Source organism: Chionomys nivalis, chromosome 3 (assembly GCF_950005125.1).
Source record: "Chionomys nivalis chromosome 3, mChiNiv1.1, whole genome shotgun sequence".
NCBI lineage: Eukaryota > Metazoa > Chordata > Mammalia > Rodentia > Cricetidae > Chionomys > Chionomys nivalis.
Genome location: NC_080088.1, coordinates 98,019,055 through 98,043,038, shown reverse-complemented (window position 1 = coordinate 98,043,038; position 23,984 = coordinate 98,019,055). Strand labels below are relative to the sequence as shown.

The 23,984-nt window shown below is 48.7% G+C and overlaps 1 protein-coding gene across 4 annotated transcripts in view; it reads left to right on the top strand.

Moving 5' to 3' along the window:
- Dtx2 (deltex E3 ubiquitin ligase 2) overlaps window positions 1-23,984 on the top strand; it is a 40,689-nt gene that overhangs the window by 7,265 nt on the left and 9,440 nt on the right. For 3 of the 4 annotated variants that reach the window (XM_057766018.1, XM_057766015.1, XM_057766016.1), the window contains 3 exons: window positions 8,600-8,941; window positions 10,426-11,062; window positions 21,971-22,074. In XM_057766018.1, coding sequence (XP_057622001.1) covers window positions 8,674-8,941; window positions 10,426-11,062; window positions 21,971-22,074 — 1,009 coding nt within the window. In that variant the 5' untranslated portion in view covers window positions 8,600-8,673. Of the gene's footprint in view, window positions 1-8,352; window positions 8,389-8,599; window positions 8,942-10,425; window positions 11,063-21,970; window positions 22,075-23,984 lie in introns of those variants that run through there. The other variant, XM_057766017.1, reaches the window with a different exon arrangement.

The following is a 23,984-nucleotide window of genomic DNA, read 5'->3' as shown; positions in this document are numbered from 1 at the left end:
CAGTCAGCAGTTGGGCAAAGCAATTTTTTTTTTTTTTTGAGGGTGTTCACATCAACCTTTCAGGGGGATGTGGTCTATCAAACCATATTGGTCTGAAAGCAATCCACAAGTTCTTATGTTCTGTGGAGACAAAAAAAAAGAACCTCTTTTCCAAAGCAACATATCCTTAGACCCAAATTCTGAAGTCAAGATACCTCTATAATGTACAAGCTGGTTTAGCTTAGCAGCCCATACAATGATGTCTCTCTGTACTTAGCTCCTTCACAGTCAAAAAATTCAAGGAAAACACAATAATATACATAATTCAGACTCTCTGTGAATTTTCCATTTTTACATGGCTTATTTTTCTTTATTCCTTTTAATCTATGACTATCTACTCTGTCTCTTTAAAGACTTTACCATTTTTTAAGCATTAACTTTATTTTATAAATCTCTATACTCTTTTTCTTCTTTCTTTTATCCAACACTATGACTCATCTGGGTTTGTCTTTATTGTATATCTGTAAGTCTTTACTATCCAGGAGCACATTTATTTATTTATTTATTTATTTATTTATTTGGTTTTTCGAGACAGGGTTTCTCTATATTTTTGGAGCCTGTCCTGAAACTAGCTCTTGTAGACCAGGCTGGTCTCGAACTCACAGAGATCCGCCTGCCTCTGCCTCCCGAGTGCTGGGATTAAAGGCGTGCGCCACCACCGCCAGGAGCACTTTTTAAAATGCTAAGCGCTTCTTAAAACTTAAGCTGTGCCATTATTAGGGGAAATATGGTACTTACCCTGCTTGCCTGCCCAGTCTAAAACTTAAGCTGTACCATTATTATGGTATATATGGTATTTCCTGCTCACTCCACACAGTCCAGCATGGCAGAGCTGCTCGCTGCCTCTGAGAGACATGTACAGTGCCCCATCTCTAGGCACACAGCCAGTCCATGTCGCCATTAAGTAATCTGCAGCAATCTGCTCACAAACCCTATTCAAATGCTCCGGTCTCCCAAAAGAGCCAGAAGTCGTACTGGCAGCCTGGCCCAGAAAGCCAGCATTTTAAACCAGCCGAGGCTTTTTTCCTGCTACGGCTGAATCAGGAAAATCTCTCTTAAAGGAGCTGCAGCAAGCTGCCAGCAAATAGCAAGAAGCTGTGTTAAATTCTGTATTATTTTTTTTTTTTTTTTGTGCCTAGAATTCCTTTTCAAGCCCTTCAGGTGTAACATGGATTTAGTTGGCCACATGGGCACCAATTTGTTGGAATGAGGTGCTTGTTAGTCCTCGCCGCCCAGAACCAAAATAACCACATAGAAAGTATATTAATTAAATCCTGCTTGGCCCGTTAGCTCTAATTTCTTATTGGCTAACTCTTACATATTAATTTAACCCATCTCCATTAATCTGTGTATCACCACAAGGTTTGGCCTATCTCCGGCGGTGGTGGCTCCATGGCATCAAACTCCCTCTATATTTGAGGGTGACCTTGAGTCTTTTTATTTTGTGTGTGGGGTGCCACAGTGTGTGTGAAGGCCAGAGGACTTCATGGAGCCAGTTCTGTACTGACTCTGTATGTGGGTAGTGAGACTTGAATTCAGGTTGTTAGGTCCGCATGGCGAGCACTTCCACCCTCTGAGCCCCTGGCTGGCCTTGTACTCAGATCTATTTGCCTCTGTCTTCAGCTGTGCCCTGTCCAACCTTGGTCTCTTGATCCTCCTATCTCTTCCTCTGAGTGCTGGAAAAACTGGCATGCCTTGTTGGTTTTAGCCTTTCTCCCAGTTTGTAATTTATATTTCCACTTTTGTTTTGTTTTGTCCTGGAACTGAGTTTGTAGACCAGGTTGGCTTTGAACTCACAGAGTTCTGGGTGCTGGGATTAAAGGTGTGCACCACCACTGCTCAGCAGTATTTCCACTTTTTTGAGGGGGAGCTTGAGACAGTCTTTCTCTGTAGTCCAGGCTAGCCTGTAACTTGCCGTATTCCTCCTACTTCAGCCTTCCAGATGCTGGAATAACTAACTTACAGCCATGCATCACCAGTGCCTATCTCCGTAGAAAGTTTGTTGTTGTTAGGGGCTGATCCAGGCCCACAGCCCCTCACTAGAGTATTCTTTTTTTTTTTAATTTATTTATGTATTTATTATGTATATAATATTCTGTCTGTGTGTATGTCTGCAGGCCAGAAGAGGGCACCAGACATCATTACAGATGGTTGTGAGCCACCATGTGGTTGCCGGGAATTGAACTCAGGACCTTTGGAAGAGCAGGCAATGCTCTTAACCACTGAGCCATCTCTCCAGCCCTCACTAGAGGATTCTTAAGTAGGCATTCTACCACATATTTAGCTCTTCACTGGGGCGTTCTAGGCAGGGGCTCTCCCACTGAGCCACACCCAAGCCCCTCACTGGGGGATTCTAGGCAGGGGCTCTACCACTGAGCCACACCCAAGCCCCTCACTGGGGGATTCTAGTCAGGAGCTTTACCACTGAGCCACACCCCAGCCCCTCACTGGGGGACTCTAGGAAGTTTTACCTCTGAGCCACCTCAGCTGTTCTTACAGTTTGGAATGCAGTCCCTCCTGTTAGTTTACAAACTGTTTTTGCTTCATCGTAGCAGTTTGTAACTGGAACAGTCTGAAATATTTGTTTTTGGTGTTGGCAGGAGGTTTGCTGTTTCTCCTAATCCCTTGAGCAGCTCCGTGTCCCAGGCTGGCCTCTTAACTACAGCTCCTCCTTGCTTAGTTGGGCCCCATTTGAGCAGCTCGCTGCTGCCCCCCCCTTCTTTGCTATCTTTTGTTCTGTGCTAGGTATAGAACCCAGAGCTTTGTGTATGAAAGGCAGATGCTCTGTCTTTGGGGTACAGTCTTGCTTTTGAGTCTGCCCATCGTTGTAGTTCTCGGGGATCGAGGCAGGAAGATTAGAAGTCCTCCTCTGCTTCATGGTAAATTGAAGACCAGTTGGGTCACTGGGCCTGAGCCCTCCCACCACAGGAGAGTGAAATAGAAGGAGGATTGTTTTCCCTGGAGGCAGGGATGTGGGGGTGTCAGGAGTTGCTGTGATGAGTAGACCAGGCCACTACTGAAGCCCCACCAGGCTGGCAGCAGCTGTGCACATAATGATTCTGAACAACAGAGGTAGCAGTGGCCTGGTTTGGTGCTGGCTTTGACCTTTTAAAAGTGTTTGACATTTTAGGTAAGTGCTCTGTCACTGAGTGTATCTGAAGCAGTATTTGTCGTGTTAAAGAGATTTAAAAGAATATTAGGCTGTGTGTGAGAGAGACTGTGGGTACACGTGTTTGTGTGTATGTGTGTCGGGGGGGAGAGACAGAGACTGTAGTATATACACGTGCTTCTGTGTGTGTGTGTGAGAGAGAGAGACAGAGACTGTGGGTCCATGTGCCTGTGTGTGGATGGGGAAGCTAGACTAGGATGTCAGGTGTCTTCTGTTGTTGCTCTCAGCCTTATTTATTGCCTTGACACAGGGTCATTGTCTGAACATTGTCGCTTCTTCCAGCCAGCCAGCTCCAGGATCTGCTATTGCCTGTGTCTGTCCCCATGCTGGGGTGACTGACATGTACAGCCACGTGCAGTTTTTTATATGCGTGTTAGGGACTCAGACTTAGGTCTTCATGGTTGCAGAGCAAATGTTCTCACCCGGCTGCCATTTCTCCAGCCTCAGATTATTTTATTTTATTTTTATTTTAAAGTAGGAAGCTAATACTGTTTACTTTAGAAACTATGAAAAATTGGAAGCTGAGAATAGGTGTGTTTCTCTGGCAGATTGTGTGATTAGCATATGAGTGTCTGGGTTCTATTCTCAGCACCAATTTTTAAAAATTATTTTGTATGTGTATTTTTTAGTTTTTTCGAGACAGGGTTTCTCTGTGTAGCTCTGTCTGTCTTGGAGCTTGCTGTCAACCATGCTGGCCTTGAATTCAGAGATCCTTCTGCCCTTTGCCTCTGGGTGCTAGGATTAAAAGTGTGCACCACCATTGCCTGGCATGTATGGGTGTTTTGCCTGTGTCTGTACCATGTGCATGCCCAGTGCCCATAGAGGCCAGAAAAGGGCTTTGGATCCCCTGGAACTGAATTCACTGATGGTTGTGAGTGGCCTTGTGGGGGCTGGGAATTGAGCCTGGGTCCTCTGGAAGAGCCAGCTCTCTTAACCTCTCTCCAGTCCCTTTAGCACCCGCTTTTAATTCTCTGGTTTTACTTTGTTTTGTTTGGTCTGGTCCTAGGGTTGAAAATCAGGGCTGTATGCACACAAGGCAGTGCTGTGCCACTGCAAGTTCACAGCTCTTATTTGAAAAATTCATCCATTTGTGTGTGTATGTTTGGTGTTTCAAGACAGGGTTTCTCTGTGTAGCTTTGGAGCCTGTCCTGGAACTCTCTCTGTAGACCAGGCTGGCCTCGAACTCATCCACCTGCCTCTGCCTCCTTGAGTGCTGAGATTAAAGGCACCACCACTGCCTGCCAATACTTCATTCTTATTTATTGTATGTGTATGTGCTGTGTGTGTGTGTTCGTGGTGTGAGTGCACAGATGTGGAGGGCAGAAGATGACTTGCACCTGTTCTCCCCCCCCCCCCACGGTGTGAGTTCCAGGGATCAAACTCAGGTCTTCCTGACAGGCCCCATTTTTTTAAAATCAGATTTTCAGATTTTCTAATAAAGTACAACATTTCTTCATTAGTTTTGTACTCGAGATCTGACTTTTCCTGGCCTTCGGAGAGGCTTTCCCAGCCTCTGAGACATATCTGCAGGTCTTTGCCTACAGGCCTGTTAGTCTGTCAGCAGCTTGGGTGTGGAGTTTTAGACCTATGTTTCTTGGAAAGCACCTGAACTCGGAGCCAGCTTAAAAAACAGCTTGCAGGATGAAGTGGGTAGGGCTGACTGCATGTGGTAGCTCAGGCCTGTAATCCTAGCTCTTAGGAGGCTGAAGCAAAGGAATTTTCTAGAGTTCCAGGCCAGCCCAGACTGTAGAGTGAGACTCTGTCTTATAAAATAAGGGGCTAGAGTGATGGCTCAGCTGTTAAGAGTGCCTGCTGCTTTTCCAGAGGATCCGGTTCCTAGCCCAGTTCACAGGTACCTGTAATTCCAGCTCCAGGGTCCTCTGACACCTCTGTGGGTACCTGAACTCATTGTGCCACACAATTAGAAACAATAAAAACTGTAAGAGAGCTGGACATCATGGCTCATGCCTGTAACATCACTTGGAGACTGAAGCAGGAGAATTGCTTGGACTTCCAGGCCAATTTGGGCTATGAGGCCTGACCCTGTCTAAAAGAAAGAAAACCCCATACTAGGGGCTGGTGGTCCATAGTTCAGTGGCAGCCTTGGGTGTCATCCCTGATAGTAAAAGAACTTCCCATATTATGTGGTGCTTATATTGTTTCCAAATTGAGGCTTTTCCCCAACAGCCATTAGTGTAATTTCCATAATTAAGAAGAACCCCTAAATAGCTCCACCATTAGGTGCTGAAACAAATTAGGTTTTTGAAGCACAATTGTGCTGGCTGGGGCTGTGGTAGGGAAGGCACGTCAACGTAGCGCTGCAGTGTGCATGACGCAGGGTTCAGGGCAAGCTGGTAGGCATGGCTAGGCACCAGCTCCAAGGGCCCAGGCCCCCGGAGTAGGTGGGTCTCCCCCTTTATTTTATTATATTCATTTATGTTTGTATGTGCTTGTGTGCGTGTGTCACGGCTTGTGGGTGGAGGTCACAGGACAGCTTGCAGGAGTCCTCTTCTATCATGTGGGTTGTGGGGATCATACTCAAGTAGCTGGGCTAGGCGGCAGTTATCTACTGTTCAGCCACCTCACTAGCCCTTTCTCCCCTTTCGACCTGGGGTTTCAGACCCTCTTTGTTGAGGGACATTTGAAGTTTTATTGTCCCATATTGGATATTTGCTGTCCCCTCAAAGATACTGAGTCTAGGACATGCAGGTCCACATGATTGTGGCCTCTGTGCTAAAGGCAACAGGAGGGTGGAGTCACTTCCCTTGTGATGATGTGGGCCAAAGGGCTCAGGAGGAAGATTTGCATGCTTGCTTAGTGAGACATCAGCACATCAATGGCTGAAGGCTGGCAAATGCTTGGAATTTTCTGGAACTTGCTAGAGTCAACTGTGTATGGCTAGGCATGAGGTTCTTGCAAAGATAGAAAGCTTGTTATGAGGGGGGACTGGCCAACCATGAAGGTGGTGGTAGACCCAGGATCTACTGTGGCCTCACACCTTCATGGAAAGCTGGAACCAGCATTGCTGACTGTACCCTGGCTGTTGGCAGAGCTCTGTGAGTTGGTTCATCTGGGGATGTCCTCACAGGCCTGTTGCACTGCCTATGTTTGCATACTGTGGTCTCTCTTCCCTTTACTACCTGAAGGGTGTGCACGTAAGTAAACAGCAGAAGGACCAAAGCCTGCAGCTGCCATCTCTCCCCTTACCTGGTGCTGGTGGGTACTTTGTAAGCTGAGTGTTTATTGGTTTTTTGGAAGTGTCCTCTCCTCTCATGTGACCCAGGCTGACTTTGAACTTCTGATCCTCCTGTGTTCCACTACACCCAGCTTTAATTTTTTTGTGTGTTTGATGTCAAGGAGTCTTAGTCCTTTCCCCACCTTAGTTTTTGAGGCAGCGTCTCTCACTGAACTTGGAGCTCACCTCTGTTTCATTTCAACTAGACCAGCTGGCCAGCAAAGCTAAATCTGCCTGTGTGTGTCCCTCCAAGCCTGGGTTATAGGCACATTATTTCCCATGGATTCTGGGCATCTGAACTCAGGTCTCTCCTATTTGCATTGCAAACACTTCACCCACTAAGCCACCTTGACAGCCCTTATTTCCTTCCTCCCTCCCTTCCTCCCTTCTTCCCTTCATAGTCCCTATATAGTCCAGGCCAGTCTCAAACTCACTTTGTTCTGCCTCAGCCTCTATAGCACTGGACTTTACAGGCATGGGACACCACATGTGGGTGGGGCGGGTGTTCTCTACAGTCTGACTTAGTTCCTGTGAAAATCACTTCACATAAATGCCAACATCTCCGTGTTCTAAATGAAAGAAGGCAAACAGAGAGTGAGGGCTTCTAGAGACATCAGAGCCTGTGCCTCTTTGTTTTGTCCCTTGGACCTTTAGAAGTTTTGAAGGGTAGGAGAGTCTAGAAGCTCCAGTGTCTGTTGACATATGACCGAGCAAAGTCTCAGTTCCTGTGAAACCGGAAGGAATTTGACAGGAGCTTAGGGAGCTGGTTGTGGGAATCAGGACACTCAAGAGACTTGTCAGTTCAGGGTCCTAGAGCTGGTACAGGAGTGAGGGCACAGAAGTGTGCCCTGGCAGAGCTCTCGTGGGACAGCTGTGGGCACATCATGATGTCATTGCCTAATGTCTCCAGCTGTGTTTTAAGCTAATGTGTATGGAATGCCTGCTTGGTGCTGGCCCTACAGCTGTGAACAGGGCTTTGGGGGTGGGAAGACACAGGGCAGGGTTGTGCCTGAATGTGTTGCTGCTCAGTAGAGTTCTGGTTGTGTGGAGGGTGTGCAGGGTCATGAGCTCATGTGACACTGGGGGATTCTAGGCAGGCAGGCCGTCTACCACAGAGCCCCGCCCCCTGAGTCATACAAGTGAGCATGAAGGATGTCAGTTCTCAGGAGAAGATGGAACGGAAAGAGGAGCAGAGTGTCCCTGGGGTAAACAGAAGCCAGTTGGCTGCTGAGCAAGGCACAGGTGCAGGGAGGGGCTGGAGAGACAGCCAAGGGACACTTTAGTTTTTTTATCTGGGGTTTCTTGTGGTTGGTGATAGTCCCTTAGCTGTTTGTTTTGTTCTGGTATTGGTTTTGTGTGGTATGTGCATGTGTGTGCGTGTGCACGCAGAGGTCAGAGGAGGACTGGGATGTCTCTTAATCATTTTCCTCCTTACTGTTAGGAGACAGGGACTTCCACTGAACCCGAAGCTTGCCATTTTGGCCAGGATAGTCCATAACTGGTTACAGATACACGTAGCATGCCCAGCTTTTCTCTGGGTCCTGTGGGTTTAAACTTGGGTCCTTAATTTGTATAGCAAACTGTTCTTGTCCATTACCCATTTCCTGTGTGTAAGTCCCACTGAAGCTACTGCCCCTGGGTGTCCTGGAGTCCTTGTTCCTGAGCCTCGGAACATCAGAGAGGACAGTATAGCAGGTGCTACTCTATCTCACAAATAAGGCCTGAATATGGGGCTCTTAGACAAATGTGCAGGGTCATCGTGGCCTTCTCCACAAGGATTTGGGGTGACTCATGAACACCCTGCGTCCCAGTGGCATAGTTCAGCAGTAGAACAGAGAGGAGCCAGGATGTGTGACGTGTGCAGGTCTTACATTCTATCCCCGCATGTGAATAAAGGAAGGAAAAGCTCTGAGCTGAAAGTAGTTAATCAGAAGGGGATGACTGGGTAGTGATCTGCACCCCCTTTCCCTGTGCCCCCTATTCTGGAATGTTTGCTGAAGTGCAGTAAACAACGAAATGTCTAATTATGTCTGCTAGAGCAGAGATGTGGATCAAGAGTTAGTTCATGGTACTCTCAGGATGGTATAGAGAAGTTGGTTCTCTTTGGCTGCCTAACAAGGTCCCCGATGTGTGTAACTGCTGTGTCTTGTTTCCAGGTCCCCTGGAGGTGCTGGGCAATGAACTTGAGCCTGCAACCCAGAGTGGTCTGAAGTCTTCAGGAAAGCAGAAGATGGCCATGGCCCCAAGCTCGTCTCTGCCGCAGGTGCACCCTAGCCCTGTGGTGGTGGCTGTGTGGGAATGGCAGGATGGGCTTGGCACTTGGCACCCCTACAGTGCCACTGTCTGCTCCTTCATTGAGCAGCAGTTTGTCCAACAGAAGGGCCAGCGTTTTGGATTGGGGAGCCTGGCCCACAGCATCCCCTTAGGCCAGGCTGACCCCTCACTGGCCCCTTACATCATCGACCTCCCCAGCTGGACTCAGTTCCGCCAGGATACAGGTAAGACCCATCTGCCTCTAGCATAGTGCTTGGCTTTGGGCTGGGTACCATGCTAGGTTTTAGGTTATGGTTGTGACTGACACACCTTCCATCCCTACTCTTAACATGAATGCATTTGATAGGAGGGTACTGTAATTAATAAATAACAGCTTCCAGGGCTGGGAATGTACAGGGAATGTAGCTCAGTTGGTGGAGTGCTTACCTAGCACGCAAGAAGCTCTGGGTTCTAGCCCCAGCACTGCAGAGACCCAGTATATGCTGAGTATATGCCTGTAATTGAAGCCTTCTGGAGGTGGAAGCTGAACGGTCAGGAGTTCAGGGTCATCCTTGACTGTATAGTGAGTTCTAGGTTAGGCTAGGCTACATGGAATCTTGTCTCAAAAGAAACCAGCCTTACCTGGAAGAAATGAACCTTGTAGTAGTAACAGATGTCTTGGGAGCTCATGGAGAGGCTCTCCTGGCTCCTTACTCCTTCAGCAGGCTGGCTAACATGGATTTAGGATACCATAGTAGTTGAGAGAGTTTTGTGGTGCTTGCCTGTAGTTCCAGTACTTGGAAGGCTATGGATGGAGGATTTATTAGAGTTTAAGACTAAACTGTCTTAAGGGGAGGACAAATAAAAAGCCTTATTGAATATGAGCCATCTTTGACAAGTAAGCTGCTAGCCTCTCTTAGCATAGAGGGTGAGCCCTTGTTCTGTGACTTGGTCCTTTGGTGCCCTTTGCCTTGTGTCTTCTATACCCTACAGAGTAGAGTTTGCCAGTCCCTGAGTCAAATAACAGTATGACCGTATACCCACAGTGACTGCATACCTACAGTGATGATGTTGAGTTACTGGGGGAAAAGAACTGAGGCTGGGGATGTATCTCGGTAGAACACATACCTAGAATGTGTGAGGTCCCTGGGGTCCATCTTCAGCAACACAGACATGCACAGACACCACATATACACCTCAGCCACATGTATACAATAGGTACATATACAGACATGTACAGACATATACACAGACACAAACATACTAAAAAATGATACATATGCACCAGGACACACCACTGCCAAAAACATCACAGACAGATGCACATACACCATAGACACATACACACAGAGAGAGATCCAGACATACACGCACATACAGATGTACATACACAAACACAGGTGCAGACACACAGACACAGCATGTGCACACCACAGACACACACACATGAAGATATAGATACTTAGACATGTACAGACAAATACACAGACACAGTCATCCATACAAAACACAGAAGCACACAGACATATATTCCCACCTTGGACTTACACACAGACAGGTGCACACACATACATAGGCTTACACACAGACAGGTGCACACACATACATAGGCATGCACATATGGATGCACACACCAGCCTACAGAAAGGGGTGTGGTAGTGCGCACTGCAGTGTCAGCGTGTGGAGTAGCAGGAACGTTTTCATTTATGGGTCCTGATCCTTTCCATAGGCACCATGAGGTCTGTGCGCAGGCACCTGTTCTCACAGAATTCTGCCCCAGGCCAGGGCATCGTCTGGGAGTGGCTGGGCGATGACGGATCCTGGATCGCCTATGAAGCTAGTGTCTGTGACTATCTGGAGCAACAAGTAGCCCGGGGTGTCCAGGTCGTGGACTTGGCCCCACTGGGCTACAACTACACTGTCAACTATGCCACCCTAACGCAAACCAACAAGACTTCCAGCTTCTGCCGGAATGTGCGACGCCAAGTGGGGCCAGTTTACCCAGTGACGTCAGTCATTGCTCCCCCAGGCCACATGGGACTCGTCTGCTCTTGCCAACAGTGCCTCCATGGTAGTGGAACTGGCCCTGTGTCGGGTCGCTACCGCCACTCCATGACCAACCTGCCTGCGTATCCTGCCCCCCAAACACCCCACCGGACCGCCACTGTCTTTGGGGCCCACCAGGCCTTTGCCCCATATAATAAACCTTCACTGTCTGGGGCCAGGTCTGCACCCAGGCTGAACACCACCAACCCCTGGGGCGCAACACCTCCCGCTCCAGGCAGCCAGTCCTTGTTTCACTCCAGCCTCTCCCACCTGGGGCCACAGCTCCTGCCCTCAGGACCGTCCACCTCCAGTGGAGCCAGGTACCTCACAGTGGGAACTTTGCTTTTATCCATGTGGAATGCCTCTCCTCAGCCTTGCACCTCCATGCCTGCTTGTCCCTGGTGTCTTATCTCTTCCAAGTACACGTGTGCTGAGGCTCCTTGGCTTTCCCGTATGGCATCCCATAGAGCTTCCAAACCATGGCATGTTGATCATTGAGTCCTGATAGCCTGGGATAAGCAGGCCTTTTATTCTTTCTTGTCTTTTCTTTTTTAATTTAAATGACAGGGTTTCATGTAGCTCAGATTGGCCTCAGAATTCCTTGTATAGGCCGGGCAGTGGCGGTGCACGCCTTTAATCCAGCACTTGGGAGGCAGAGGCAGGTGAATCCCTGTGAGTTCAAGGCCAACCTGGTCTATGAGAGCTAGTTCCAGGACAGCTAGGACTGTTACACAGGGAAACCCTGTCTCAAAAAACAAAAACAAAAAATATTCCCTCTATAGCCCAGGATGATCTCAAACTTGTGATTCTCCTGTCTCTACTGCTCAGGTGCTAGCGGATCAAACCAAGGTTTTTTGCATACCAGGCAAACGCTTTACCAACTAAACACAGCCCCAACTCTGTTTTTCAAAACAGAAGCCCATGCTGACCGAGAACTCATTATGTAGCTGGGGCTGGCCATGAATTTTGAACAAGCTTCCTGCCTCAGCCTCAGTGTTGGGATTATAGGCCATTGCCCACTCCTCAGGAACCCTTTCTTTCTCAGCATGATGAGGTGCAGTAGACCTTTGCCAGGGCTTGTGTGCTGCCTGAGGAGCTCTGCACCCGAGGACACTTTGACATTCCAGAGCTTGTGACCTCAAACTCAGAGATCTTGCTGACCCTGCCTCCCAGGTGCTGGGATTGGGCGCCTGCAGAGGACACTGAATAAATGATTTCTGCTGATTTCTGCCAGGTTCCAGGCAGTGCAGATGTGGGGGTGGAAACAGCACCTGCACCTGAAACCCTGAGTCCACAGCTTAGTTCAGAGGAGCCCAGGAGAGTAGAAAGGTGGAGGGTGTGGGGTATAGCTTCTGAGAAAGGTGATGACGTCAGAGGCCTGACCACACCAGGCAGTGTGCTTTTAGTTCTGTCTGTCTGTGGTGCTGAGATGTAGCCCTCAGACTTCCAGATGCTGGGGTTATAGGTTCTGCCCTCATGCAAAGCCAGGTGGAATTTTGCTGTTTTGTTTGTTGGTTTATTTTTTTTTTCATGTGTGTTGGTGCTTTGCCTGTATGTGTGTCTGTGCACATACATGCCTGGTGCCAGAAGAAGTAGTCAGATGCCCTAGAACTGGAGTTACAGACAGTTGTGAGCCACCATGAGGGTGCTGGGAATTGAACCTGGGTCCTCTGGAAAAACAGCAAGTGCTTTTAACCTCTAGGCCATCTCTCCAGCCTCCAAGCCAGTCAGTATTTTTGAAAAATTCTATCATTTCCTTTTCTTTGGGTTGGTAGGGTGCGAGTTGCCGGTGCTGCAGTACATACGGGGAGTCAGGAAATCTCGTGTGAGTTGATGCTCTCCTGCCATGTGGGCTGGGATTGGACTCCAGTCATCTGGCTCTATTCCAGCTGGCCTGTGGTTCTTTCTCTTCCTCCTCCTGTATGTTAGGCAATCACTCTACCATCCCAGCACCTCCACCAAAGGGGGAAAAAGTGCCTGGGGTGTGGCTCAGGGGTAGAGCACCTGCCTAGAATCCCCCAGTGAGGGGCTGGGGTGTGGCTCAGTGGTAGAGCCCCTGCCTAGAATCCCCCAGTGAGGGGCTGGGGTGTGGCTCAGTGGTAGAGCCCCTGCCTAGAATCCCCCAGTGAGGGGCTGGCGTGTGGCTCAGTGGTAGAGCCCCTGCCTAGAATCCCCCAGTGAGGGGCTGGGGTGTGGCTCAGTGGTAGAGCCCCTGCCTAGAATCCCTCAATGAGGGGCATGGCTCAGTAGTATATTACCTGCCCAGCATGGTGCCTGGGTGCCCGCCAGCACCCTAAGAAGAATAGCAGTTGTGCAGGGCACATAGAGAGGCACTGAAGCTGGCCTGCGTGTGTGGGGAGAAGGGAGGCCGTGAGGAAGGGTCTACTCAACCAGTGATAGAGGGCCTGGATCGGTGTCTTCCAGAGCGTCTCTAGAGCTGGGGTATGTGTGTCTGTCTTCTCTGAGAACTGGGAGTGCAGACAGGTGTCACTGAGTCCTGTACAGGCTCTAACATGGACGAGGCTGTAAGGCTCCAGGAGGAAGTGCCCCTCTCTCAAGTCACTCACCTTACTGCGTGGGGTTGGTCTTGAGGGATCAGTCTCAAACACTGAAGCAGAGTTTCAGCTTTGCTGAATTTTCACAAGTTATTTTGAGATAAATCATCCTCTTCCTGTCTTCCTTCTCTTCACCTCCTCTTCCTCTTCTGCTCTTTTTCTCCCGACCCTCCCTGCTCCTTCACTGTCTTTTCCCTGTCCCAAGCAGTATCTCACTCTTTAGCCTAGCCTGGCCTAGAATTTACTGTGTAGCTCAGGCTGTCCTCAGATTCTGGCTCCTTCAGTTCATGAGTGCCGGATTATAGGTGTGAACCTCCAAGCCCTGCTGAGGCAAACTCTTGACTGGGGACTCGGGATAGTCAGACTTTCCTCCTGGTATGGGGCTCTTGTTGGTTGGGTCCCTTCTCTCCGTTTACAGGCCTATAGACACTGCTAGGACTCTGGCGGGCCAGGTGTACGATGGAGGAGGTCACTGGGCCAGCTTGTTGCTGCTGGACAAATGCTGCCTGTTGCTACTTGCCGGGTGTCAGGAGCCAGGAGGAACTGGGCTAGCCTGCTGTGTTAGTTGGGCAGCCTCAGAGCAAGCAGGTATAAGCTCCTGTGCCTCCGTGTTCCCTCAGGCTTTTCAGGAGCTGGGAGGGGCGTCTTTTCACATACAGGAACCTAGCCAGTCTGAACAAGCAAGTGTTTATTCATATCTCTTTAAATCACGTGTATATATTTTGTATATGTGCGAAGGTTGGTGTGTGCTCGTGGAGGTCAGAGGACGACCTGTAGGTCCTGGGAATTGCCCTCAGGTCCGCAGGCGTGGCGGCATGTCGCCAGCCTTCTGTCTAATTTATCCCCGTGGCCTTCCTCAAGCACGCTGCTCTGATGGGTTGTAGACCTTGGGGCTTAACTCACCCCCTGATCTCTTCCTTAGCTGACTCTGGACAAAGGCAAACATTTGGCCCCTTTTTCTCCCCAGGGGCTGTGGTAACAAGTCTCAAAGCCAAGGGAGGCCAGCATCATTGGGTGAGAGTTTGCAGCACCCAGACTGTGAGCAAGTGACTTCCCAGGCTTTTGTGGAAACTCAAACCCTTTTGGTTTTGTTCTTAAAACACGTGCGGTTTCCCGTCCCTTTTTGTTCAGTCTGGGTGAAACTGCCCGTGCCCCCCGGGAACGTGCATTCCAGACAAAGCTGTGTCATTTGTACCTGAGCTTCTGGGTATAGCTACATTTCCTCGGAGCTGGAGTTTCAGCCCTTTAAGTAGCAAAATGTGCTCTCAGGAGGGTGCTGGAAACTGTGCTCTCAGGAGGGTGCTGGAAACTGTGCTCTCAGGAGGGTGCTGGAAACTGTGCTCTCAGGAGGGTGCTGGAAACTGTGCTCTCAGGAGGGTGCTGGAAACTGTGCTCTCAGGAGGGTGCTGGAAACTGTGCTCTCAGGAGGGTGCTGGAAACTGTGCTCTCAGGAGGGTGCTGGAAACTGTCCAGATTGTGTCATGCTCACGCCTGTCTCTATAATGCAGGGCGGGACAACTTGCTTAGCGTTTTGATGAAGGGTGGTGGCAAGGCCTGGCAGCTTTGAAACATTAGCCAGGTGTGGCCAGCCTGTACCCACAGGCTTCATCTGGCTGAGGGTAGCCATGAATGTGGCCTAACACATGGTTGCAAACTTTGGTAAGACAAGAATATATGTGTGCTGTGGGCATACGTGTGCATGCACATGAAAGCCGGGGGTCAGCCTTGGTGTCCTACCTCAGGACCTGTTCACCTTGTTTTTAAAAAGATTAAAAAAATAGGTGTATACGATATGTAGGTGTGAGTGCATGTCCGAGGAGGCCAGAAGAAGGTGTTGGATCCCCTGGGAATGGAGTTACGGATGGTCGTGAGCCACCATGTGGGTGCTGGGAATCAAATCTGAGTCCTCCGGAAGAGCAGCTGGTGCTCTTAACCATCTTTCCAGCCCTTGGCTGTAGTTTTTTTATATTAATTTTGTTCGTTTATTTTATGTGTGTGCTTACCACACTGTAAGTGTAGAGCCAAGAGCGACTCATGGGAGTTGGTTCTCTCCTTCCATCATGTGGGTCCTAAGGATCCCTTCATGTCCTCAGGTTTGGCAGCCTGGGCCTTTACCCACTGAGCCACCTCACCCTGCCCACCACCGGCCCTCCCCACTTACTGAGACAGGGTTTTGCTGTGTTGTCTGATGCCTTGGACTGTGTGTGTGTAGCTCAAACTGGCTTGAACTCTGGATCCTCTTGAGTCTCCCAACTGCTGGGCTACAGCAGCCACACCCAGCAGCATCTGCGTCCCTGGTTCTCTTGTCCTCTTTGTGTGTTGCGGGTCCAGAATTTTTCATTATTAAATTTTATTTAACTTTCTTTTTTCTTTTTTGGCTTTTTGGGACAGGGTTTCTCTGTGGAACTTGCTTTGTAGACCAGGCTGGCCTCGAACCCACAGAGATTCACCTACCTCTGCCTCTCCAGTCCTGGGATTAAAGGTGTGTGCCACCATGCCTAACTTAATTAACTTATTTTTGAGACAGGATCTCACTGTGTAGCTCTGGCTGTTCTGGGACTCACTGTGTGGTCCAGGCTTGCCTCAAATTCATAAGAGTTCTCTCTGCCTCTGCCTTTGCCTCCTAGGATGAAAGGCGTGCACCACTATGCTCAGCTATTTTAAAATATTTTTCATTACATTTGTGTGTGTGACGCACACATGCACAGGCATACATGTGCCATAGCACAAGCATGGGGATCAAAGGACAGATTGTGGAATCCAGTTCTCTTCTCCCACCACAGGGTCCTGGGTCAGGCCGTCATCAGGCATGCAGAGGGTAGGGCTCTTTACCTGCTAAGCCACCTTGCTGGCCCCTGAATTTTCCTTTGCTCCAGTGCTGCTGTAGAACTTTCAGTTCAGTGAAGGCCCTGGGAACTTGTCTATCTTCTGCTCCTGGAAGACGTGGGGGGCATGTCTTCAGATATTTATATTGGGCTTTGGATTAATTCTACCCACCACTCTGTATAAAAATGGAAGCTCTGGAGCGAGACTTGGCATGTCCACCTTCTAGTATGTCGAACCTCAGAGACTCATCAGTGTGTCCCGATCAGTGTTGAATGCAGCCCAGGTCCAGGGTGGAGGATGGGCGACTTGGGATTTCCTTCTGCTTCTCCTCCTGTGTCAAGGTCTGTTAAGTAGAGTATTGAAGTCAGGATGGGGCGGTGGCTCCGTGATTAAAGCACTTGATGATTAAGTGTGAAGATGGGGTTCAGAGCCCCAGAAAATCACACAAATGTCTGGTGGGTGTGGCGGTATTCAGAATTCCACCTCAGAAGGGGAGATAAGGTCTCCAGAGCAAGGGGGCTGGCAAGCTCATATTGGTGGGCTCTGGGTTTGATTGAGAGACCCTTCCTTAATGAATAAGGTAGAAGAGCAGTTGAGGATGATGCCTGATATGATGTCCATGTGCCTCCACATACATACAAAAACATGCATGTACACATGTACATACCACACACAAACTCAGAGGCCCCTATCTCATACTGCTGTGGAGCCCAGCTTTCTCCATTTGAGTCTCTGGTGAGGAAAGCCCTGGGAATGGGGTGGTAGCCAGGGACCACATCTCTAGAATCGTGGCTTTCTCCTTTAGACAGCTTTCTCTTGTTGGGAAGTTGTATGGTCTCAAACTTTGATTTTTATGGTCTTCTTTTTTTTAAAAAAAAAAAAGTTTATTGATTTTACATCCCAACTGTCGTTTGCTCTCCCTTCTCCCTTTCCACCCCCCCTTTATTCCCAGCCCCCAATCCACTCTTCCTCCTTTTCTGTTTAGAAAAGGGCCAGTCTCCCGTGAGTATCAACACAAGATGGCACAGCAAGTTGTAGTAAATAAGACTAAGAACCTCCTTCTGTACTTAGGCTGAGCAGAATGACCCAATAAGAAGAGTAGGATCCCAAAAGCCAGGCAGAGTCAGAGACAGCACCTGTTCCCACTGTCAGCGTGCCACAAGTGAACCAAGCTACACAAACTGTAACATGTATGCAGAAGGCCGAGGTCAGTCCCATGCAGGCTCCCTGGTTGTCAGTTCAGACTCTGAACATCTGTGAACCCAGGTTAGTTAATTCTGTGGGTTTTCTTGTGGTGTCCTTGACCCCACTGGCTCCTACAATCCTTTCTTTCTCCTCCTCCTGGTATTGATTCAGGGCTCAAGTTCATTGCTGTCTGGAGAGGTGACGGGTGAAGGGCATGTTTTGTTGTATGTATGCATGTATGGATGTATTTATTGGGAAGCGGGGTCTTGCTGTGTGACCTGACTAGCTTGGAATTTATTATGTAGCTTACTCTAGTCTCAAACTTGGGGTGCTCCCCGCCTGCCTCTGCTTCCAAAAAGCTGGCTTTGCAGGTGCATGGCATTGCGCTCTGCTGGGTGCCCTCCCTCTCGCACAGAGTATCTGAGTAATTTACATCACAGATCATCCCGTTCCCAGAGAGGAGGGAGGGTGAGACCAGCCTGCAATGGTGGCATGCATCTGTAATCCTGGCACTTAGTTTGAGGACAGCTTGGGATACATATGAGATTATCTAAAGAAAAGGGGGGCATGTGGTCTGGGGCTGTAGTTTAATTAGAGTCTTGCCTTAGGCCTGGGTTTAATCTCCAGCACTGTAAATGGCAACCCTCCAGAGTTGGAAACTGGGTCAGGGTCATCTTCAGCCTACTTAGGGAGTTCTGGGCCAGCTTGGGCTGTTACCGTAGCTGAAGGGAAAAATAAGGAGAAAGGTAGTAACAGGCCCAGGGAGGGTGGAGTTTACATTGACTGACAGCAAGTCAGGTAACATCAATACCTCAGCCCAGTTCTTTGACTGTGCACCCCCTCTCGGTGCACCCCAGCCACCCTTCCTTCTTCCCTTCCTGTACTCTGTCTTCAGGCACACCAGAAGAGGGTACTAGATCTTATTACAGATGGTTGTGAGTCACCGTGTGGGTGCTGGGAATTGAACTCAGGACTTCTGGAAAAGCAACCAGTGCTCTTAACCTCTGAGCCATTTCTCCAGCCCCCAAACCATCCTTTTCGGGCTTAGAGTAGAGGGGACAGGAAGTCCCTTCACATCAGGCTATCTTATTTGTAGAGAACATTCATGAGATTCAAATAAAACTTTCTTGCCTTTTTTTTTTTCTTTTTGGTTTTTTAAGATAGGGTTTCTCAATATAATTCTGGTTATCTTGGAACTTACTCTGTAGCTCTGGCTGTCCTAGAACTCACAGAGATCCACCTGCCTCTACCTGCTAAGTGCTGGAATTAAAGGCGCGCGCCACCACTGCCTGGCAAATAAAATCTCTCTCATGGCCCAGGCCAGCCAGGGAACACTGCTGTGTTAGACCCTGTAGGAGGCCTTCCCCCAGTCCAGCTCTGATTGGACGTGTAGCTTCCCAGCTGGATGAGGTCACCAGCAGCCTGTAGCTTCTACCCTCCAACTTCTGTGATCTGTGGCTGTCTCTGGAGCAGGGCTGGGGCAGATGCTGAAGGCTGTACTGGGCTGGTATGCACATGACTGTACAGGAGCCTGATAATGCCTCTCCGCTGTGCCTGAGTGCCTTCCAAGTTCTGGGCTGGGCCCGAGTGTGGGACCCCACGGGAAGGTTTTGTAACCTTCACATTTCATCACCAGAATGGGCAGGGATGCATGGAAAGGCCCGGGAGGCCCCAGTAGTGGGAAGGAGGAGGCACTGGCAGGAACTCAGGCCTTCGGCCAACTCTTCTTGAAAAACTCTGTTGCACACCATAATGGCTTGCATGTGGTGGTACCATGTGATATCTATGGAGCCGTCTCTCCAGCCTACCCTGGCTATCTTGGAACTCACTTTAAGGAGCAGGCTGGCCTCAAACTCAAGAGATCCACCTGCCTCTGCCTCCTGAGTGTTGGGATTAAAGGCGCATAACACTACCAACTGGCAAATAAAACCTTTTATTGCTCAGGCCAGCCCTGGAACAGTACTCTGTTTTTAAACCATGTAGGAGACCTTCCCTCAGCCCAGCTCCATTTATTTTGTATTAGGGATTGAACCCAGGGCCTCACATCAGTTAGGCAAGGCTTTACCAATGAGCTATGTCCACAAGTCTCTTTTTTTTATATTTATATATGTTTTTTTTGTTTGTTTGTTTGTTTGTTTTTTGGATTTTCGAGACAGGGTTTCTCCGTAGCTTTTGGTTCCTGTCCTGGAACTAGCTCTTGTAGACCAGGCTGGCCTCGAACTCACAGAGATCCACTTGCCTCTGCCTCCCAAGTGCTGGGATTAAAGGCGTGTGCCACCACCGCCCGGCTTATGTGTGTATTTTGTGTGTGTGTGTATGCATTCATATACACACACACTTGTATCTGCTTAGCCTGGCGGTCAGAGGGTAACTTTTGGGAGTGAGTCCTCTCCGCCATGTCAGGCTTGATCTCAGGTCATTAGGCCTGTCAGCAAGTGCCTTTAATCACTGAGCCATTTCTCAGGTTCCATGTCCTCTTTTTACTTTGAAACAAGGTCTCAGTGTGTCGTCCAGGCTGGTCTTGAACTTGGTGCCCCCACCTTAGTCTCCAGAATAACTGGGCTGACAGGCCTGTATCACCAGGTCTGCCTGTTGTTGCTTTTTGAACATGAGGAATGAGAACCAAATGAATAACTTCGATCATAGACACTGTGGTAAACTCCACTCATATTTGTGGAATATGTGTTTGTATATGTGTTCGTGTGTGTACATGCAGTTTGAAGCTGACATGTACTGGGTGTCTTCTCATACCACCTTTTTGAATTTACTTATTATTTTGTTTGTATTTTCTTTTCTTTTTTTTTTTGTTTTTTTTTTTTTGTTGTTGTTGTTTTTCGAGACAGGGTTTCTCTGTGGCTTTGGAGCCTGTCCTGGAACTAGCTCTTGTAGACCAGGCTGGTCTCGAACTCACAGAAATCCGCCTGCCTCTGCCTCCCAAGTGCTGGGATTAAAGGCGTTCACCACCACCGCCCGGCCTTTTGTTTGTATTTTCGAGACAGGGTTTCTCTATGTAGTAGCTCTGGCTGCCCCAAAACTAACTCTGTAGACCAGGCTGGCCTCAAACTCAACAGAGATCCGCCTGCCTCTGCCTCCCAAGTGCTGGGGTTAAAGGTTTGCGTACCACCGCCCAACACTAATAGCTTATTTTTATTTTCATTGTCCTGGAACTTGCTATGTAGACCAAGCTTGGCCTCAGACTCAAAGAGATCCACCTGCCTCTGCCTTCCTCCTCCTCCTTTTTTTTTTTTAAAAAAAAAACAGAGCCTCTCCCTGAACCTGGAGCTCAGTGATTAGCTAGACTGGCTGGCCTGCAAGTCCTGAGGATAAATCAGTTCCTCATGCTTGTATAGTAAGCTTTTACCCTCGGACCATCCCCTCAGGCTCTAGATCTTTCATTTGAAGTTTTATTTTGTGAGCACTGGAGTGCCACAGTGGATAAGAGCAAGGCTCTTGAGTTTGTTTCCCAAGCATCCACTTTGGTCAGTTTGCTAGTGCCTGTGACTCCAGTTCCCTTTTCTGGTCTCCTTGGGCCTGCTCGCGTGCATGTGTGCACACACACACACACTCACATACTCACATATGTCCACATGCATGCATATAGTTTAAAATAAATCTCAAAAAACCTGTTGGGTGGTGGTGGTGCACACCTTTAATCCCAGCACTCAGGAAGCAGAGGCAGGCAGATCTCAGTGAGTTCAAGGCCAGCCTGGTCTACCAAGAGCTAGTTCTAGGACAGGCTCCGAAAGCTACAGAGTAAAAACTCTGTCTCAAAAAACCAAAAAAAAAAAAACTTAAAATTTTGATTTTTGTTGCAGTGCTTAGGATAGAACCCAGGGCCTTAAACACAAAATAAGTGCTCTACCCCCAGGACCTTCACTTACTAAAAATATCAAATCCATAAGGTTTATTTTGGGGGTTCATTTTGATAGGAATTCCACAGACATAGTTCTAGATCTGATTGCATAGTATGTATGTGATACTGATTTTCCCATTACTGGCAGTGTTGGGCTCTACTGCCTGCTAAAGTAGCCTCCTGTTCAGGTACCCACAGAGCTTTTCCTGTTTTTGTTTCTGTGTTGCGCTGTTGAGACGGTCTTAACTACGTAGCCTCAGCCGGCTGTCTCTGAACTCAGACCAGGCTGGCCTTAAACACCTGTCAAATCTTCTGCCTCTTGAGTGCTAGGATTATAAGTAGGTGCCAGCCAAAATGCCCAGCTGAACGCCTTAAATTTTTTTGCATATACTATCTAGTGTGTAGACCGCAGCCCATGTGCAGGAATTGGTTCTCTGCTTCTACCCTATGGGTTTTGGGTATTGAACTCAGAAGCCAGGCTCAGTGGTAGAAAGTTCACAAATACAGTGTTGAACCAACTCGTTGCCCCATGCTCTCCATACATGTGTGTATGTGTGTGTATGTATGAATTAATGATTCGGGTTTTTAATTGGAACACAGTATGTAAGTGACCGAATGTCATTTTAAAGTCTATCTGAAACCTGGTTGAATGCCTTGTCTTCAGAGTTTCTGAACTGCCTGACGAAATAGCACACGGGCCTCCACCCACAGGCTTCTGAGAAAGTGCAGCCAAAGAACCTCCCAGGCTTGCAGATTTGATGCTCTCAGCACGACACCATCCACTGAGTTTGCTCTCTTTTCTCCCCAAGTGCCTCCTTCCCCAGCGGTTCCTCCTCCAGCAGCCCAGGGAGTGCCCCCACCACTGTGCCCGTGCAGATGCCAAAGCCCAGCAGGGTCCAGCAGGCGCTTGCAGGTAAGTGTCCTAACAGACTGTGTCCCATGGGGCTTAGTGGGGAGGACACCCTGTGGATTCTCAGGGAAGTCCAAAGGGCTCCTTGGGGACCAGTTCCTCTTTGGGGTGAGTGATATACTCTCCTGCCCCGGGGGGATGTCAGGCCTGGTGGATACTTTACTAGTAGTTCATCCACTTGAACTGTAGTTAGAACATTTCCTTACAGGGCCCTTAAGGGAGACATGAGACCTTTTGGTCTTAGTTAGGTCTTGTGTGTGTGTGTGTTATGATTTATTATGTATATGTATGTGCCTGAATGTATGTATGTTTACCACCTAAGTGTAGGTTCCTGAAAAGAACAGAAGAAGGCACTGGATTCCCTAGAGCTAGAATCACAGGCAGTTATGAGCTGCCATGTGTGTGCTGGGAACCAAACCTGAATCCTCTGCAAGAACGGCAGGTGTTTTAACAGCTGAGCTGTCTCTCCAGCCCTAGGTCTGGGCACTCTGTCTTTTGATCTGTTTTGTGAGTGTGCATGCAGGGGATCCAGAAGACTTCCTCAGGTGGTGCCCTTCGGCGTGGCTTACCTTGGTTTCTCAGTGGCCTGGGACTCTGAGGTTGTGCTAGGCTGCCTGACTCCCTAGCCAGCCAGCTCCATGGGTCTGACTGGGGCTGCCTCCCCAGCTCTGGAATTACAATTGCTGGGCCTAGCTTTTTTCTGTGGGTTCTGGGCATCAAATTTAGTTCCACATACTTGGCACAGTATTTTTTTTTTTTTTTAACTAACTGTACTATCTTCCTAACCCTTAGAACATTTTAGAATGAACATTTGTGTGGAGGAGTGGTGGAGGGCATGCCGTGGAGCGTGTATGGAGGCCAGAGAACAGCTTGTAGTAGTCATTTCTTGCCTCTGTCATGTAGTTCCAGGGATTGAACTCAAATCATGAGACTTTGTAGGAAGTGCCTTTTCCACTGAGCCATCTCCCGGCCTCCCTCCTGGCTGCATCCTATCTTTTTTTTTTTTTTTTAAACAAAATTCATGTAGCTCTGGCTGGTGGCAGCTGACCTCAGTCCAAGATGGATCCTCCTGCCTGCACTTCTCAGGTGACAGAATTGGTCATGTACACTATGCCCCCTGTATGAGATCCTAGGGGTGGAACTCAGAGCTCTGTGAACGTTTGGCCATATCCTTAGCCCTAATTAGATCTTGTTTGGTTTGAGACAGGGGTTCCATGTAGGCCTTAAACTCTTGAGCCTGATGCCTCAGCTCCCTGACGGTTGGGATTATAGTTTCTGTTTTGAGATAGGATCTCAGTATTCGCCTTCTTGCCTCAGCCTCCTGAATTCTGTCTGTTTTGAAATCTTTTTCTTTTTTTATACCCAGCATGTATTGGGGCACAGTGCACCCTTAGCTACTTTGTGATTGGTGTCCTGAGTTAGGCAAGAGCACTGAACAGGGACGATGGCTGTGGCGTAGGCAGGTGGAGCAGTCCAGCGGTACTGGGTATGTGGCTGTCCATTTCAGGAGAGCTGTGCGCAGAGGAAGGGTGGATGCCCTTGGCTTTTGTGGAGAGACTGCATAGAATATGAAAAGGCACCTCTGGAGTCCATGAAGCTCTCTGTAACCGTGCGTGCTGGTACTTCATAACACCCTCGTTGTTGGAGCCACCAAGGTCCTTTGCCACTTATGAAGTGTATGCAAAGGAAGGCAGGCTGGAGAGAACTCAGCAGTTCAGAGCATTGGTGCTCTTGTAGAGGAGCTGAGCATGGTTCCCATGCACCATGTGCAGTTAACAGCCCTCTGTAACTGCAGTTCTAGGGACCCAGTGTCTTAGTCTGACCCCTGCAGGTACCAGGCACACACACATGTTACATGTATATGCATGCAGGCAAAACACTCATACACATAAATGGAAATACTTTTTTTAAAA